Source organism: Anolis sagrei, chromosome 2 (assembly GCF_037176765.1).
Source record: "Anolis sagrei isolate rAnoSag1 chromosome 2, rAnoSag1.mat, whole genome shotgun sequence".
Lineage (NCBI taxonomy): Eukaryota > Metazoa > Chordata > Lepidosauria > Squamata > Dactyloidae > Anolis > Anolis sagrei.
Window position 1 is genome coordinate 163731850 of NC_090022.1, and position 16564 is coordinate 163748413.

The window sequence follows — 16564 nt, forward strand, 5'->3', positions numbered from 1 at the left end:
CTTTCGCCTTTTTTGCGCATGCGTGGTAAGGTATTTTTTATTTTTTAAGGATTTTAAAGCTATTTTCACAGTTTTGGGTTTTTGTTTTAATTGTTGGTCATACCTTGCGGTATGAGACGTTTGGAGGCCAAATTTGATGTCAGTTGGCCCCATTGTTTGCTTGTTTTTAGCTTACTCATTGTGAACCTGGGGATCACAACCAGACACAGTGAAGACATCCGCCCTTGAGCTGTGCTACTCTGCTGCTGAGTATGCATGCCTAGTGTGGAACACATCTCACCACACTAAAACAGTGGATGTGGCTCTTAATGAGACATGCCACATTATCACGGGGTGTCTGCGCCCTATATCACTGGAGAAATTACACTGTTTAGCTGGTATTGCACCACTTGACATCTGCCGGGAAGTAGCAGACAATAGTGAAAGGACCAAGGCAGAGACATCTCCAGCTCATCCCTTGTTTGGGCATCAGCCAGCACGTCAACGACTTAAATCAAGAAATAGTTTTCTAAGATCTATAGAGACACTCGCTGGAACACCTCAGCAAGCGAGAGTCCAAAAGTGGCAGGCTCAAACCCAGCACCTCAGTCAATGGCTGATACCAAATGAGAGACTCCCCCCTGGGCACACAGAAAACTGGGTGACTTGGAAGGCGCTGAACAGACTGCGCTCTGGCACCACGAGATGCAGAGCCAACCTTAAGAAATGGGGCTACAAAGTGGAATCCACGACATGCGAGTGTGGAGAAGAGCAAACCACTGACCACCTGCTGCAATGCAACCTGAGCCCTGCTACATGCACAATGGAGGACCTTCTTGCGGCAACACCAGAAGCACACTCCAAGTGGCCAGATACTGGTCAAAGGACATTTAATCAACTACCAAGCTTGCAAATTATGTGTCTTTTGTGTGTTTGTTTGTTTGTTCTGTCAAAAATGTAATACAACTGTTCGGCTGCCTGACACAATAAATAAATAGCCTACTCATGACGCACAGAAGCGTTTTATATATTAAGATTATTATATACCTAAATTTAGTCCAACTTGTCTGATGGAAGCTGGGAAGATGTGTGCAATACAATACAAGCATAATAAGCATAGAGATTTTTCTAACACTTAAAGATGAGAGATGCCCAAAGGGTAAACAAGATCAGAGCTAAAGAGCCTCAGTTCTTATCTAGTATTTAACCTTGAACAGACAGCTACATCCCATTGTAGCAAAACTGAAGAACTAGTAGCTTGTTTTTATATGCAAGAGACTTGAGAGATTTATTTGTTGACATTTGATATCCCACTATATTGTAAAATCAGGGCAAAAAGTAAGTACCTAATGGAATAAATTGATTGAAATCTATTAAAGGGCTAACAAAAATAACTGCATTAGTGAAACTGGAAAGATTAATGTGTGGGGGAAGGATACCAGAATTTTAGAAGAGAAAAGCCAGCCCTGGTCTCAACATAGAGTGCCCAGTAAAGGAAGATAATATTTGAAGGGCCATTCCTATAAGGGAAAAGGCTAAACCACGCCCGGTGTGGCTTTCATCCAGATGGATAAGTGGAAAGGCACCTTCTGGAACTCACAAACATAGAATTCTATACAGATTTCATATTTGGAAGGAGCAGCTTCTTGCTTAGCTGTGTATGTATGGTTGGAACCAACACTGATTGCTAGAGAAAGTGTCTTCTGGAAGCAAAAGACTTCAAAGGGAGACATTACAATGAGTATTCTTTTCCTGACATACATGATTTTGCATGTATGAGAGAGGTCAACCCTCCTGTTCAAGGAGCTCCATTGGCTGCCGTTCATTTTCTGGTCCCAATTCAAGGTGCAGGTCCTCACCTACAAAGCCCTAAATGGTTTGGGGTCTGCCTACCTGCGTGACCGCATCTCCATTTATGAACCCACATGTTCCCTTCGTTCATCCGGAGAGACCGTGCTCACGATCCCACCTGCGTCACAAGCACAGGTGGTGGGGACGAGGGACAGGACCTTCTCTGTGGTAGCCCCCCGACTCTGGAACTCCCTCCCTAAGGACATCAGACAAGCCCCTATGTTGGCAGTCTTTAGGAAGAGCTTGAAGACCTGGCTATTCCGGTGTGCCTTTCCAGAATAGGAAACTCCAGCAACACGTCCCAAAAGCACTTTATTAGAGTTCTAAGATTATCCGCACATTGCACTTACCCAAATATCCTTATATCTCACTTAGCATACTCAGCATTTTTTAATCTGCACCCATTACACTTGGCCCAGCCTTAGTTTTATTGTGTTATGTGTACTGTTTTTACTGTTTGCTGTTACTGTTTTAATGCTTTGATTTGCTTTATGGTTTATGTGTGTCTGTTATGTTGTTGTTTTATTGAGGCCTTGGCCTTTGTAAGCCGCATCGAGTCCTTCGGGAGATGTTAGTGGGGTACAAATAAAGATAATAATAATAATAATAATAATAATAACTGAAACAGTTGGGATGGGCAAGGAACTGACGTATTTTATTTGTACAGATTAGTACCTTCATCTCTTCATCAATGCTGTCTTCATCAGTCTCTTCCTCTTCATCATCATCGTCTTCATAGTCATCCTCAGGAGGCAACTGGTCTAACTGGGCATCAGACTGATTATCTGGCTCTTCCTCTGTTGTACCCTTCAATGGAGGCTGTACATCATCCAAAGTCTAGAGAGGGAAGGCTGAGCTTAGTCCAATTCATACCTGTTCATGTTCCCAACTGGCAGCCAGAATTGTATTGCCAATATTATTAGCAGCAATACACTGACATCAAAGCCAAGAGAACTGTAATTTTATACATTAAGCATTCACTATATGAATATTACTAATTTTGTGTTGATATGAGAGGTAGAAGTCTATAGGAAATCCCAAGATCACAAACATCAGGAAAAAATTAATATATCAAGATTCTGTCTTGAAGAGTTTGAGTCCCCCGGCTCCCCGGGGTAAGAAAAGTGATATACAACTGAAGTAAAAAAAATAAATAAGAGTTCAGCAATAATGAATATCTGGGAGTCACTCTGGACCGTGCTCTTACCTACAAGAAGCACTGCCTGAACATCAAGCAAAAAGTGGGTGCTAGAAACAATATCATACGAAAGCTTACTGGCACAACCTGGGGATCACAACCAGATACAGTGAAGACATCTGCCCTTGCGCTGTGCTACTCTGCTGCTGAGTATGCATGCCCAGTGTGGAACACATCTCACCACACTAAAGCAGTGGATGTGGCTCTTAATGAGACATGCCGCATTATCACAGGGTGCCTGCGCCCTACACCACTGGAAAAATTACACTGTCTAGCCGGTATTGCACCACCTGACATCCGCCGGGAAGTAGCAGCCAATAGTGAAAGGATCAAGGCAGAGACATCTCCAGCCCATCCCCTGTTTGGGTATCAGCCAGCACGTCGACGACTTAAATCTAGAAATAGTTTTCTAAGATCTACAGAGACACTCACTGGAACACCACAGCAAGCGAGAGTCCAAAAGTGGCGGGCCCAAACCCAGAACCTCAACCAATGGCTGATACCCAATGAGAGACTCCCCCCTGGGCACACAGAGGACTGGGCGACCTGGAAGGCACTGAACAGACTGCGCTCTGGCACCACGAGATGCAGAGCCAACCTTCAGAAATGGGGCTACAAAGTGGAATCCTCGACATGCGAGTGTGGAGAGGAGCAAACCACTGACCACCTGCTGCAATGCACCCTGAGCCCTGCCACATGCACAAGGGAGGACCTTCTTGCAGCAACACCAGAGGCACTCCAAGTGGCCAGATACTGGTCAAAGGACATTTAATCAACTCTCATACTCACAAATTTTGTAATCTGCTTGTTTGCTTTGTTCTGTTAGAAATGTAACATAATTTGACTGGTTGTTCTGACACGACAAATAAATAGCAATAATGAACTACCTATATAAATAAAAATGTAATGTTCCTTTGTGATACCATCAGAACTCAAAAACCACTGGGGGAATTGGCACCAAATTTGGACACAATACACCTATCAACCCAATGTATGTTCTCCACTCAAAAAAACACCCCAAAAACACTTCCCACTGAAGGAGGAAAAAGGGGAGGGAAGGAAGGAAAGAGAAAAGGAGGGAGGGAAAGAAGGAAGGAGGGAAGGAGGGAAGGAAGGAAAGAAAGAAGTACCAAAGGAAGGAAGAAGAAAAGTAAAAAGGAAAGAAAAAGGGAGGGAAATGCAGGAAAGAAGTAAAGAAGGAAGGAGAAAAGGAAATAAAAAATGAAAGAAGGAAGAAAATAGGGAGGGAAGAAAGGAGACAAAGGAAAAAGTAGAGAAAGGGGGAGAAAAGGAAGAAAAGAGAGAAGGAAGGATGAAACCAAAGAGCGAAAGAAGGAATGAAAAAAAGAGGTAAAGAAGGACGAAAGGAGACAAAGGGGAAAAAAAGGGGGGGGAAGGAATAGGTAGGTACCTCTCTTTCATAATAGTCCAAATATCTACCTCTACTTTGAAAATTCTTACTATAGGCCATAGCAACGCGTGGCAGGGCACAGCTAGTATCATATATTTTTCTCTTCATTTCCCCAATAAACTGTTTTCTCTTGGGTATTTTATTTGAATTGCTGTGTTATTTAAAATATGACCTCTTATTAATCTTCCTTTTCTTGAGTGCCACCCAGTTTCAAAAACAAACAAATAAACAAATAGAAAATACCTTTCTAGAACTTCTAAAAATTATACTTTGTATTTTGGCACTTTTCTAGGGCCAGGACACTAGTATGGCAATGTATTTTCCCCTTAAAACATTCACTTTGAGCTGACAACCCTTTCATGCAAAACTGAAAATAGTGAAGGTCCGTTCACTTAAAAGTTCAGATTACAGGCAGTCCCCAAGATACAAACATCCACTTATAAAATGACTCATAGTTAAGAACAGGGGTGAGACAACAGGAAGTGAGAGAAATCTACCCTTTGGAAAGGAAATTCGCTCCTGGAAGAGTTATATGGGGGAAATGAAACTTTGTTACTAATCTTTGTTTCCACAACAAGCCACATTTTTTCACATTTTCCAATTATTACAGGGACAGAAAGTGAGGTTAAATCTTCTGAACAGGGGCACAGACCGCAAAAAATAAAGTAAAATAAAAACACCACAGGGGCTAACCTTTCCCTATGCTATCCAAAGCTAAAAAAATATCACATATTTGAATGGAGTTACACTTTAAAACTTTCATACAAATTCAACTAAAAAACAAACTTACAAAACTTAATGTATATATTCGAGTATAAGTCTAGTTATTCATTCTATTTTAAAGTGGAAAAAGTCCCCCTCGGCTTATATTCGAGACAAGGTTATTTATTATTTTACTCTGTTGTTATTATTATTATTATTATTACTATTATTACATTTGTTATTTTACTCTATTATTATTATTGTTATTACATTTATTATTCTATTATTACTGTTATTATTACATTTCTATTATTTTATTCTATTGTTGTTGTTGTTGTTGTTGTTATTACATTTATTATTTTACTCTATTATTATTGGAAGGATACGTAAGCACATTCAGATTGAAGAAGTTTAGAATAATGGTTTAATCAGAGTTGGGTGGTCTTATCTTAAATTACAGATTTATGTGAATATTTTATCTACTGATGCCTCAATTAATGTAATTTATTTATTTATTTACTTTATTTGTATACTGCAGTTTCTCAGCCCGTAGGCGACTCAACGCGGTTAACAAGAGCAAAAATTCAATGCTAACATCATACAAACCATTAAAAAACAATTAACACAATAATATACTAAGTAATTACACATCAGTAAACAACTCATTAGCATCTCATAACTAGAATCATGATCCAGCTCGTCATCCGTAGTTCCGTTTTCCTATATTCATTGCACTGCCTATCCAAACGCCTGTTCAAATAGCAAGGTTTTCACTTTCCTCCGAAATACCATTAATGAGGGGGCCGATCTAATGTCCGTAGAAAGGGCGTTCCACAGCCAAGGGGCCACCACTGAGAAGACCCTGTCCCTCGTCCCCGCCAAACGTAATGTAATTTGATCGGCATCTATTTTTATTTTGAAATTTACCAGTAGCTGCTGCATTTCCCTCAGCTTATACTCAAAGTCAATATGTTTTCCCAGTTTTTTGTGGTAAAATTAGGTGCCTCGACTTATATTTGGGTCGGCTTATATTTAAGTATATACGGTACTTTGTTTGTAACTTGGGAACTGCCTATACGTGAAAACCTGCCATATCTCTAATTCTGACCACATTGTAGTTGTCAGTGATGCATTGGACAACACATCCTATATGCTCTAGTCAGCATCACTAATGCTCAAGGAGTGCTACCATTGCCAGACCATGTTTCCAGTCAACCACGCTACACTAACTTCCTGGTCACCTGAAAACATGCAAATTTGTTCCAGGTCTTGGTCCAAGTTGGAAACAAAAAAAAAAGGAACTGCTGTACTGCAATGCCTCTCTTTTTGCCCGCTACCCAGATTAACATCAGTCCCTTCAAATTCCCAACACAGATCCAAGGTAAATGCAAGAAAAACAAGATGTCTTCACCAACTGTGGGCCCCTCTCACAGCCACAGTAGCCACAGTAGCCACTCAGCTGTCTGGCTAATTGGACACAGTCACTTGGACTGGTAAAACAAAAACGGACTGCACTTAAGATGTCAAAACAATTGTTTGAAGGAGATAATTGGAGCTATTAGGTGATATGGTCAAAGCAGACGAGACTGGCATACTGACCTCTGCCTTGTACTTCTCCTTGATTGCATTCCAAACTGTGTTCTGGAAACTACTCACATCCACCTGCAAAGAGTTGTCCAGCAAGGTCTGAAAAAAAGAGAGTCATATGTTAACTCTTACACAATTCCATATGTTCCAGGACCAAGTTGTGCTTCATATTAAATAAGAGTATTCTGTAAAAATCAACCAAATCTCTCTCCACTTCTCTAATTGCAGCTGATTATCTGAAAGGACAACGGGAAGTCAAACATACAAGGAGGCGATAGGGCCTATTCGAGGAGAAGATGGGGCAATGCTGACAGGGGATAGGGAAAAGGCAGAACTACTTAATGCCTTCTTTGCCTCAGTCTTCTCACAAAAAGAAAGTCATCTTCAACCTCAGCAAGATGGAGTGGATGAGGGATTAGAGGACATCCAACCCCAAATTGGGAAACAAGTCATCCAGGAATACCTGGCCTCTCTAAATGAATTCAAGTCCCCAGGGCCAGATCAACTACACCCAAGAGTACTGAAGGAACAAGCGGAAGTCATTTTGGAACCATTGGCAATCATCTTTGAGAGTTCTTGGAGAACGGGAGAAGTTCCAGCAGATTGGAGGAGGGCCTACTCTACATAGTTGTCGCAGCCAACGGTAGACCAGGGATGGGGCACATACGGTCTTTTGGATGTTGTAGGACCACAGTTCCCATCACTCCTCAACACTGACTATGTTGATATCCCCATACCATCTGGAAAGCCACCTGAGACGAGAAGTGCCATGCACCTGAGCTATAAATCTATTCTCTCCCAACATCTAACTCTGCTGTTCTATAGAGTCAAGCAAGAATGGAATAAGCCTTCTCTTTTCTCACTGCTACATCCCGGGCAACATCTCTGTAGATGGCCAATTCTCTCACACCAGAATCAATTGAAGTATGTTCTCATGTTGCTTCTGACATGACACAAAAAGAAAGCCTGCTACAGTACCTACCTGCCAGCAAGAGCTTGAACACATGCTTTTAAGAAGAGGAAATACAATGATGCTGCCACCTCGTGGACACCACAAAAACATTCTTATAATAAAAAAGAACAATATGAGCTCATCTGTTCTGAAAATCAGCCACAAGGATGCATTCTGATTAGTTACATATAGATATGACCCATCAAAACCTTGATTCTTTTCATCCTCAGTGAAATTTGGCTATGGAACTGTGTTACAAATGAACAGTATGACTAAAAGCAGACTGCACAAAAACTATAAAAATTAGAAAGAGGACTGGAACGAACAGCAAAAACCTTATGTGCAACTGGGAAAAGAATATGTACACATACAGATGATGATTGCCTTCTTTTTTGGTTAGATCAGAAAGCAGTGGTGGTTCATTCAAGTGCTGCTCATATGCTTGCTCTTAAGACACTCTGGTTTGTTTACAACTTTGTCATCTCCCGGATTCCAGCTTCCCTCTAAATACCAAGTACTTCTAATGCTGAGCTACAAAGATGAGTAAACCACAAGTCCTTGCAAATGAAAGGCCACTGACCAAGAATGACCCAATAATGTCAAATGTTGTGAGTTCCTGCTTAAATGAGCATAGCCTTTTCTGAAGGTTACCCATCTTACCTGGGCTTCTGTTTCTGAAAGGATCCCATCACCGTCCGCATCCAGCTCTGGGTGTGTCTGAAGCTCAGCAACAGATACTCTATAGAGAACAAACAAGTAGGGTCAAGCCTTCTGCAACATTGTGTACACACAGCCTGACATTGCTATTCCTACTACAACTGCAGTTGGGGTTTCTAAGATTTTCATTTCTCAAACAGAGGAAACAGGTGTTCTTCATGCATTGAATCTTGCAATGGTATTGTTATCTACATATATCATGCCTCAAAGAAAGGTTTCTGAATTGAATTTGATTGTTCTTAATTAACGCCAAGATGACTTCAAGTAATGGTGACCCTATGGATGAGAAACCGCCAGGTCACTACTCCTCAACCACCCAGCTCAGATCCTCAAACTCAGTGATGTGTCTTCCTTGACCAAGTCTCTCCATACAGAAGGCAGTCTTTCTCTTTTCCCACGACCTTACCAAGCACTGTGTCTTTTCTAGTGAAATGTCTTGTCATGTCTTTCGCCCCTGCCAGTCTCACAAGCTTGCCTTGTAAGCACAAGGGAGAGAGCTTTTTCCTCTGTGGCCCCCCCAACTCTGGAACGCATTACCTGGAGAAATTAGGAAAGCCCCTACCCTAGAAACCTTTAAAAAGAACCTTAAAACCTGGCTCTTCCGCTGCGTCTTTGGTGAGTAGGTATACAACGTCACACTATTGCTCAGCCTCAATGTTCTGTCATTGGAGTATACGTCCCGTCCCTCTCGTGGGAAAGCATGATTCCACAACCCCCGTTATAATGAGCCCTCCTCTGCAAATAACCTGCTTCTTTTTATCTCGCCCGAGTTTTTAATTCGTTTTTAATTAGTTTTATTTTAATCATTACATGTAGCCCGTCCATTGTCACTGTGATTGTGCTTATTGTAATTTTATATTGTTATGTATTCACATGTTTTATGTAATTATGATGTTGTTGTTTATTGTTCGCGTTTCGGTTTGCGTTTTCGGTTTTACTCTGTTGTAATTTGTTGTTTGGGCTTGGCCTCATGTAAGCCGCTCTGAGACCCCATCAGGGAGATGGTAGCGGGGTATAAATAAAGATTATTATTATTATTATTATTATTATTATTATTATTATTATTATATGTCCAGGATTGTGCACCGGGATTGTGCCACAGCTGGCTGAGTGTCAGCTGCATTAAGATCACTCCGACCAAAAGGTCATGAGTTTGAAGCCAGCCCGGGTTGGAGTGGGTTTCCAACCAATTGTGTAGCCTGTTGTTGACCTTTGCAACCCGAAAGACAGTTGCATCTGTCAAGTAGGAAAATTAGGTACCACCTTAAAGTGTGGGGAGGCTAAATTAACTAATTTATGAGGCCATAAAAAAAAAGACTCCAGCAAGCACTCCAGCAAAAAGCATGCGGGGAATGCGGAAGTACTTCATCCTTGTCGCAGATGGACGATGAAAGCGACAGCTCCCCTGGCGGCCAGAAAAAGTTAAATAGCCTCTGTCTATGTCTGTATATGTTGTATATCAAAACAACAGAATGTTTGCCATATATGTGTACACTGTAATCCGCCCTGAGTCCCCTGCGGGGTGAGAAGGGCGGAATATAAAAATATAAATAAATAAATAATGAATAAATGTCCAAAGTATGGCAGCTTCAGTACATTCATTCTGGTCTCTAAAGAGTGTTCCGGTTCAATTTGCTGTAAGATCCATTTATGTCTTTTTAGCAATCTATGGAATCCATAGAACTCTTCTCAAGTACTATATTCCAAATGAGTTAAAAGGAACATATAATCAAAGCACTCCCAACAGATAACTCTCCAGCTCTACTCGAGTGGGTGGCAACATATATTCTTGTAAGGAAAAACTCCTAGCAATATGTTCTCAGAATGCACTTTACTATTGGATTAGGTTGGACTGCGCTCCCTCCTTTCTTTTAAAACCCTATACCAGATATATCCTACCTTGTCCATGCCCAGCGTTTATTTTTAAATTTTAAATTATTACATTTGGCCCAGCAATAGGTTTTGAAATCCTTGTGTGTTATTGTTTATTATTTATATGTGATTTATATTAATTGTACTGTATTTATTGTTTTTGTTCATTGCTTTTTGTTTTATTGGTGTGTTGTTGGGCTTGGCCTCATGTAAGCCGCTCCGAGTCCCTTGGGGAGATGGTGGCGGGGTATAAATAAAGTTTTATTATTTATTATTGTTCCTCAAATAAATATGAGGAATGTTAAAATACAGGCACCAAAATGACAGCTTATGGATCATTATTGGCCCTGCATTATGCTTTGCCCACAGTGACTGGAACAGTCAATCATTGAGAGGGTAATCTAATAAACTCACATGCCATCTCCATCATCATCCAGCTCCATGAAAGCCTCTTCTGCTTTGGTTTGATCTCTTGCTGCTCTTTCAGCTTCTTTCTGTTCTGTTGCAAAGTAGACGGATCACAAATCTCTCTTGTTAAAAGAAACTAGAACATGCCCATATCTGCTGTCCACTCAAATACCCAAACAGTCGCATTTTTCATTTCTCTGCCAATCCAAAATCCTGTCCTAAAAGCTTGGACCTCAAAGGATCAACTAAAGAGAGAAAATCAAAACATGCATAAGCAGCTAGGGACCTGAAGACTGCTTCTCTGATTATTTTGATATTCACGATTGGCCAGGAGCACATAAAACCCTTTCATGCACAATGCACACACACCACAAATGGAGAGCCATGCTCAACATTTTGTTCATCTAAGTGCATATCTATGCTTATCTCAAACTTATAGAAGTCAAAGTTGAACAGGTATTGGGCCACCAAAATTATTTTACAGCACTTAATAGATGCATGACTCTTGCTTCCTGAAGCCCTGCTAAATATTTTCGGCCACTGCCTTATGATTTTGCTGTTTGTTTCAATTTCTAATGAACCGCATCAACGCAATGGGAGACTTTTCAAATCCATCTCTAGGTACAATATTCTTTCTCTTGTCGTGTTGGGCTTCACTGTGTTCATTTTGTAACATGGTAAATGCCCTGAATACCTGCAATAAATAGATCCTTCTTGATACTGACAAAGTTGGGTCTATTTAGTCAAGTACAGGGTGCAGCAGCATAACTTCCTTTTTAAAAATGCATGCCATTCAGTCGGTTGAAGACGTAGTGGAGTGTTAGTGGTCTCGTTTGAGAGGCGGGAGTATAAAGTTTTGTCCTGACACAGTTCAGTCGCCATCATGCATTGGAACAGTGAAAAGCATGCTTTTGCTGTTGAAGCCTACTTTTCGAGCGGATTTGGAGTGGCCGGCTCGCTCTCCAGATTTGGCCCCTTGTGATTTTTTTCTATGGGATTTTTTGAAATCCCATGTTTCTGTGAACCGTCCAAGGACCCTACAAGATTTGAAGACCAACATCCAGGAAGAAATGGCCAACATAACGCCTGCTATGCTGGCAAGAGTCATGACAAACGCCAGAAATCAGTTTACTCAGTGTATGGAGAATGGAAGACGTCACCTACCTAATTTGATCTTCAAAACTACGTAAAACAAAACTTTAGGTATGCGCCTACATTTTTTTCTGATTCACACAATGAGTTTTATTAAGTTTTGAAAAAAGGAAGTTATGCTGCTGCTGCACCCTTGTTTTCAATAATGGTTACGGAGATACTTTCAGGAAGTCACATCAGGACATGAAGTTAAGTACCTCCTGTCACTACTCCTTGTTCCCTTCCCTATCAAAAGTAATTGCTCATTTGCCTTAAATGCAGCAATTCCAAATCTATCATACCTATAGCCACTGGAAGATTGTCTTTCTGATCCCCTTTAAAGCCATCAAGCTCTGTGGCCATCACATTTTGCGGCATGCAGTGTGTTCTGCAAGTTAGATTCAAAATACACATGTGCACATATAGGCTCATATGACTTGGGAGAAAGTAAGAGTAAGGAGGAAACTCCCTTTCTCTTAAGCCTGAGATCTACTAGATCAGTGGTTCCCGACCTTTGGTCCTTCAGATGTTTTGGACTTCAGCCCCCACAATTTTATTTATTTATTTATTTATTTATTTATTTATTTATTTATTTATAGTATTTATATTCCGCCCTTCTCACCCCGCAGGGGACTCAGGGGGGATTACAATGTACACATATATGGCAAACATTCAATGCCAAAGACACACATCAGATACAGACAAACAGTCAGAGCCTATTTAACTTTTTCTGGCCGCCAGGAGAACTGTCACTTTCATCGTCCATCTGCGAAACTGATGAAGTACTTCCGCATTCCCCGTATGTTTTTGCTGGAATGCTTTGCTGGAGTCTTTTTTTATGGCCTCGTAAATTTGTTAAATTAGCCTCCTCACACACAGGTGGTACCTAATTTTCCTACTTGAACAGATGCAACTGTCTTTCGGGTTGCAAAGGTTGACAAGCTACACAATTGGTTGAAAGCTCACTCCGACCCGGGCTGGCTTCGAACTCATGACCTTGTGGGCAGAAGTGTTCTTAATGCAGCTGACACTCAGATAGCTGCGCCACAGTCCTAACAGCTGGTAAGCTGGCTGGGACTTCTGGGAGTTGAAGTCCAAAATACCTGGAGGACCAAAGGTTGGGAACCACTGTACTAGAACTATGAGGACCAGAGATCATGGAGGCAGGGCCCTGCAGTTAGCAAAGCAGTCAGGATCAGCCCTATAGGCACACAAGATTAACTTGCCTCCAAACAACCATAGTTTTGGGCAGCACCTGTTTGCAACAAAACCGTTTTAAATAGCCATGAAAATGGTCAAGGGCAAGGAAAAGTCATTCACTCAGGAACATTCTCCTGTAGGACAGAAGAAAAGAAAGAGTTGCGATGCTATCTGCCATCACTGCTCAACAATCAGCTTTTGATGGGACTCCATCATTTCAGAATTTGAAGACTATTGTTTTCCCCAGATTGCTATACTGTCAATGATGTTTCTCCAGCATACCACAAGCTATAGTTCTGATTTTAAAAACATTCCTTACATACCATATCTTTAAAAAGGAGACGGCTGGCTGGCAATCAGCAATGAAGCTCCAAGTACAGTTAATCCTTTCACATAGTAGTGTACTGACCTTCCCAGGCTTTCTGGTGGATGTCTTTGGCCTCCTTTTCTGGCTTTTCAGCAGCTTCTTTTTGTGCCCTGAGAGTATCCACTTGTTCCTCTACAGATTTCTTACCCTCCTGTAATTCAACCAGCTTTTTCTATACAAAGAAAAGAAAAGAAAAAGAAAAAGAAAAAAAAGGAAAGGAAATTAGTGACAGTGCACAAGCCTTCTAATAAGGTCATCATAAGCAACTGGTTGTTTCTTGCTTCAATACCAGAGTGATTAATTTGTATAATATTTATGAGAAAAAATGGGTCAGGAATGCTTATAAATCAAGTCCTGTTCAGCACCTGCATAAACAGAACTGCAATTTTAAATTCAAATATCCAAGGGACTCGGAGCAGCTTACATGAGGCCAAACCCAACAACACATCAATAAAAACAAAAACCATAAGCAAAATGAACAATACAATGAATATAACTCACACATAGACAAAACACGCAATGATTTAAAAACCTATGGCTGGGCCAGATGTAGTAGTTAAAACTTTAAAAATAAATGCTGGTCATGAACAGAGGATGTATCTAGTAGGAGGGTTTTAAACCAAAAGTAGAGAGCAACCCAATGGGTAATTAAAGTGTCTCTAAGTGTCTAATGGCTTCTACTGATCTAAAATGGACTCTGCATCCTGAAAATGCCCAATTCTAATCACATGGTCTGCAGTCCCTCTCACAACAAAGAGGTTAGGTAAAATTGCAAACCAATAATAATAATAATAATAATAATAATAACTTTATTTTTGTATCCCGCCACCATCTCCCCAAAGGGACTTGGGGCAGCTTACATAAGAACAATCCCAGTCAAACAGAGATTAAAATAGTCTCATTGTTTTTAGTGATGAGACGCTAGTGAATGGTTATTATAGTAATTGTGTATTAATTGTGTATTAGATTAGGCTGTTAACTGTTTTTATATTGGTGCATTGAATTTTGCTGTTTTCCTGTGTGTTGTGAACCGCTGTGAGTCGCCTCCGGGCTGAGAACAGCGGTATAGAAGCAAAGTTAATTAATTAATCAATTAATTAATTAATTAAAATATAACACAATTTTTCTTACAAATACGAACATCATAAAACAAAACTATCAACAAACAACCAATGCCATAACAAAGTGGCAATATACTGGGGCAAGGCAGGAGCTTGTGAAATACAATTGCAGGGACAGGGCTGGTGGAAAAGTGCAGGAGAGAAGTTTGGGCTAGAAGGGCCAAATCAATTAAGGTAATACAATTATAGGGCAGGGACAATGATAAAGTGCAAGAAGAAGATATTGAGTTACGACTGGAGGGGCCAGAAGAATCTAGTGAACTGAATAATCAAAAGCACAGTGGAATATCCACGTTTTTAGTTCTTTAGAGAAAGTGGACAGGGTGGGCTAAAATCTAATTCCCTCAGGGAGAATGTTCCAGAGCCGGGGAGGGGGGGGGATCACCCCCACCAGCCACACTTGGGACGGAGGTGAGAGTGAGAGAAGGGCCATCCCAGGTGAGAGTGAGAGAAGGGCCCTTACAACTTCTGCAGTTTTGTCGGGGAAGATGGAATCACGAAGATAGGCTGGACCCAAACTGTTTAGGGCTTTGCAAACTGTTTAGGGCTTATCGGCAGCCAGTGAAACTATTTTAACAGGGGGGGTTGATCACTCCCTGTAATTCATATATACAATACACACATACAATACAGTAAGCAATGATATACCTGACAAATAACAGGCTTGAGAAGTCTGCTATTTCCAACAGTCCCTGCATTTAACACTAACTGCTGCCTCCTTCTCCTCCTCACCTGTTTTTCTTCCTTTCTCTTACTTGCTTCTTCCATCAAGGCTTTTTTGATTTCAAAACCCTCTCTGGCCACTTCCGCCTTCTGCTTAAGTGCTTCACGTTCCTTTCGGCCCATCTCTCTGTGCCAAGGCAAAGAAGGTGATTGTTAGAATGTAGCCCAAATGTATCTTCTACTCATAGTATCCACTGGTACACAAAATGAGACCACAGTTATGGAGTGTTTAAGCTGATACCATACTATTGGAAACCTATGGAGTAGCTTAGGCAATTCACCCAAGAATAGTTCCCACATGCAATGCACGCAACACATCTATAAATCTATGGAGCAAGCACTATCAGGACCATGAATGATATTGCTGTTGTGTTTTGTGTATTACTAGATGGCCTTAAGGCAGCACTTCTTAACCTGGGGGTCAGGACACCGGGGGGGGGGGGGGAGTCATGAGAGGGTGTTAGAAGCGTCACCAAAGACCACCAGAAACACACAGTGTTTTCTGTTGGTTATAGGGGTTCTGTGTGGGAAGTTTGGCCCATTTCTATCATTGATGGAGGGGGGGGGGGATTCAGATTGTAGGTGAACTATAAATTCTAGTAACTACAACTCCCAAATATCAAGGTCTATTTTCCGCAAACTCCATCTGTGTTCATATTTGGGCATATGGAGCATCTGTGCCAAGTTTGGTCTACATCCTTCATTGTTTGAGTCCACAGGGCTCTCTGGATGTAGGTGAATTACAACTCCAAAACTCAAGGTCAATGTCCACCAAACCCTTCTAGCATTTTCTGTTGGTCATGGGAGTTCTGTGTGCCAAGTTTGATTCAATTCCATCAAAGAGTTCAGAATGCTCTTTGATTGTGGGTAAGCTATAAATCCCAGTAGCTACAACTCCCAAATGACAAAATCAATTTTTTTTTAATGATGATCGCTCCTTGGGTTAGTAGATGTCTTGTGGCCAAATTTGGTGGCAATTCGTCCAGTGGTTTTTTGAGTTATGTTAATCCCACAAACAAACATTACATTTTTATTTATATACAAACACATTATAAAAAGAAACTATAGCAAAATACTGTCTATACATCTCAGAAAGCTAAAAACAGCAGTGAACATAATGCACGGAAATAATAACATAGATTGGGTTGTTGTAGGTTTTTTCGGGCTATATGGCCATGGTCTAGAGGCATTCTCTCCTGACGTTTCACCTGCATCTGTGGCAAGCATCCTCAGAGGTAGTGAGATCTTTTGGAACTAAGAAAAAGGGTTTATATATCTTTGGAATGACCAGGGTGAAACAAAGGACTCTTGTCTTCTGGAGCTAGGTGTGAATGTTTCAACTGAC

General features: G+C 40.9%; 1 protein-coding gene across 1 annotated transcript in view; it reads right to left on the reverse strand.

The window, feature by feature from the left end:
* Positions 1–16564, reverse strand: part of PRKCSH (PRKCSH beta subunit of glucosidase II) — an 81345-nt gene that overhangs the window by 50679 nt on the left and 14102 nt on the right. Inside the window, exons 6-11 of the mRNA XM_067464038.1 lie at positions 15229–15346; positions 13418–13547; positions 10684–10768; positions 8341–8419; positions 6741–6827; positions 2506–2667 (exon numbers count right to left, since the gene is read on the reverse strand). Of these exons, the coding sequence (XP_067320139.1) occupies positions 2506–2667; positions 6741–6827; positions 8341–8419; positions 10684–10768; positions 13418–13547; positions 15229–15346 (661 nt within the window). The remainder of the gene's footprint in view (positions 1–2505; positions 2668–6740; positions 6828–8340; positions 8420–10683; positions 10769–13417; positions 13548–15228; positions 15347–16564) is intronic.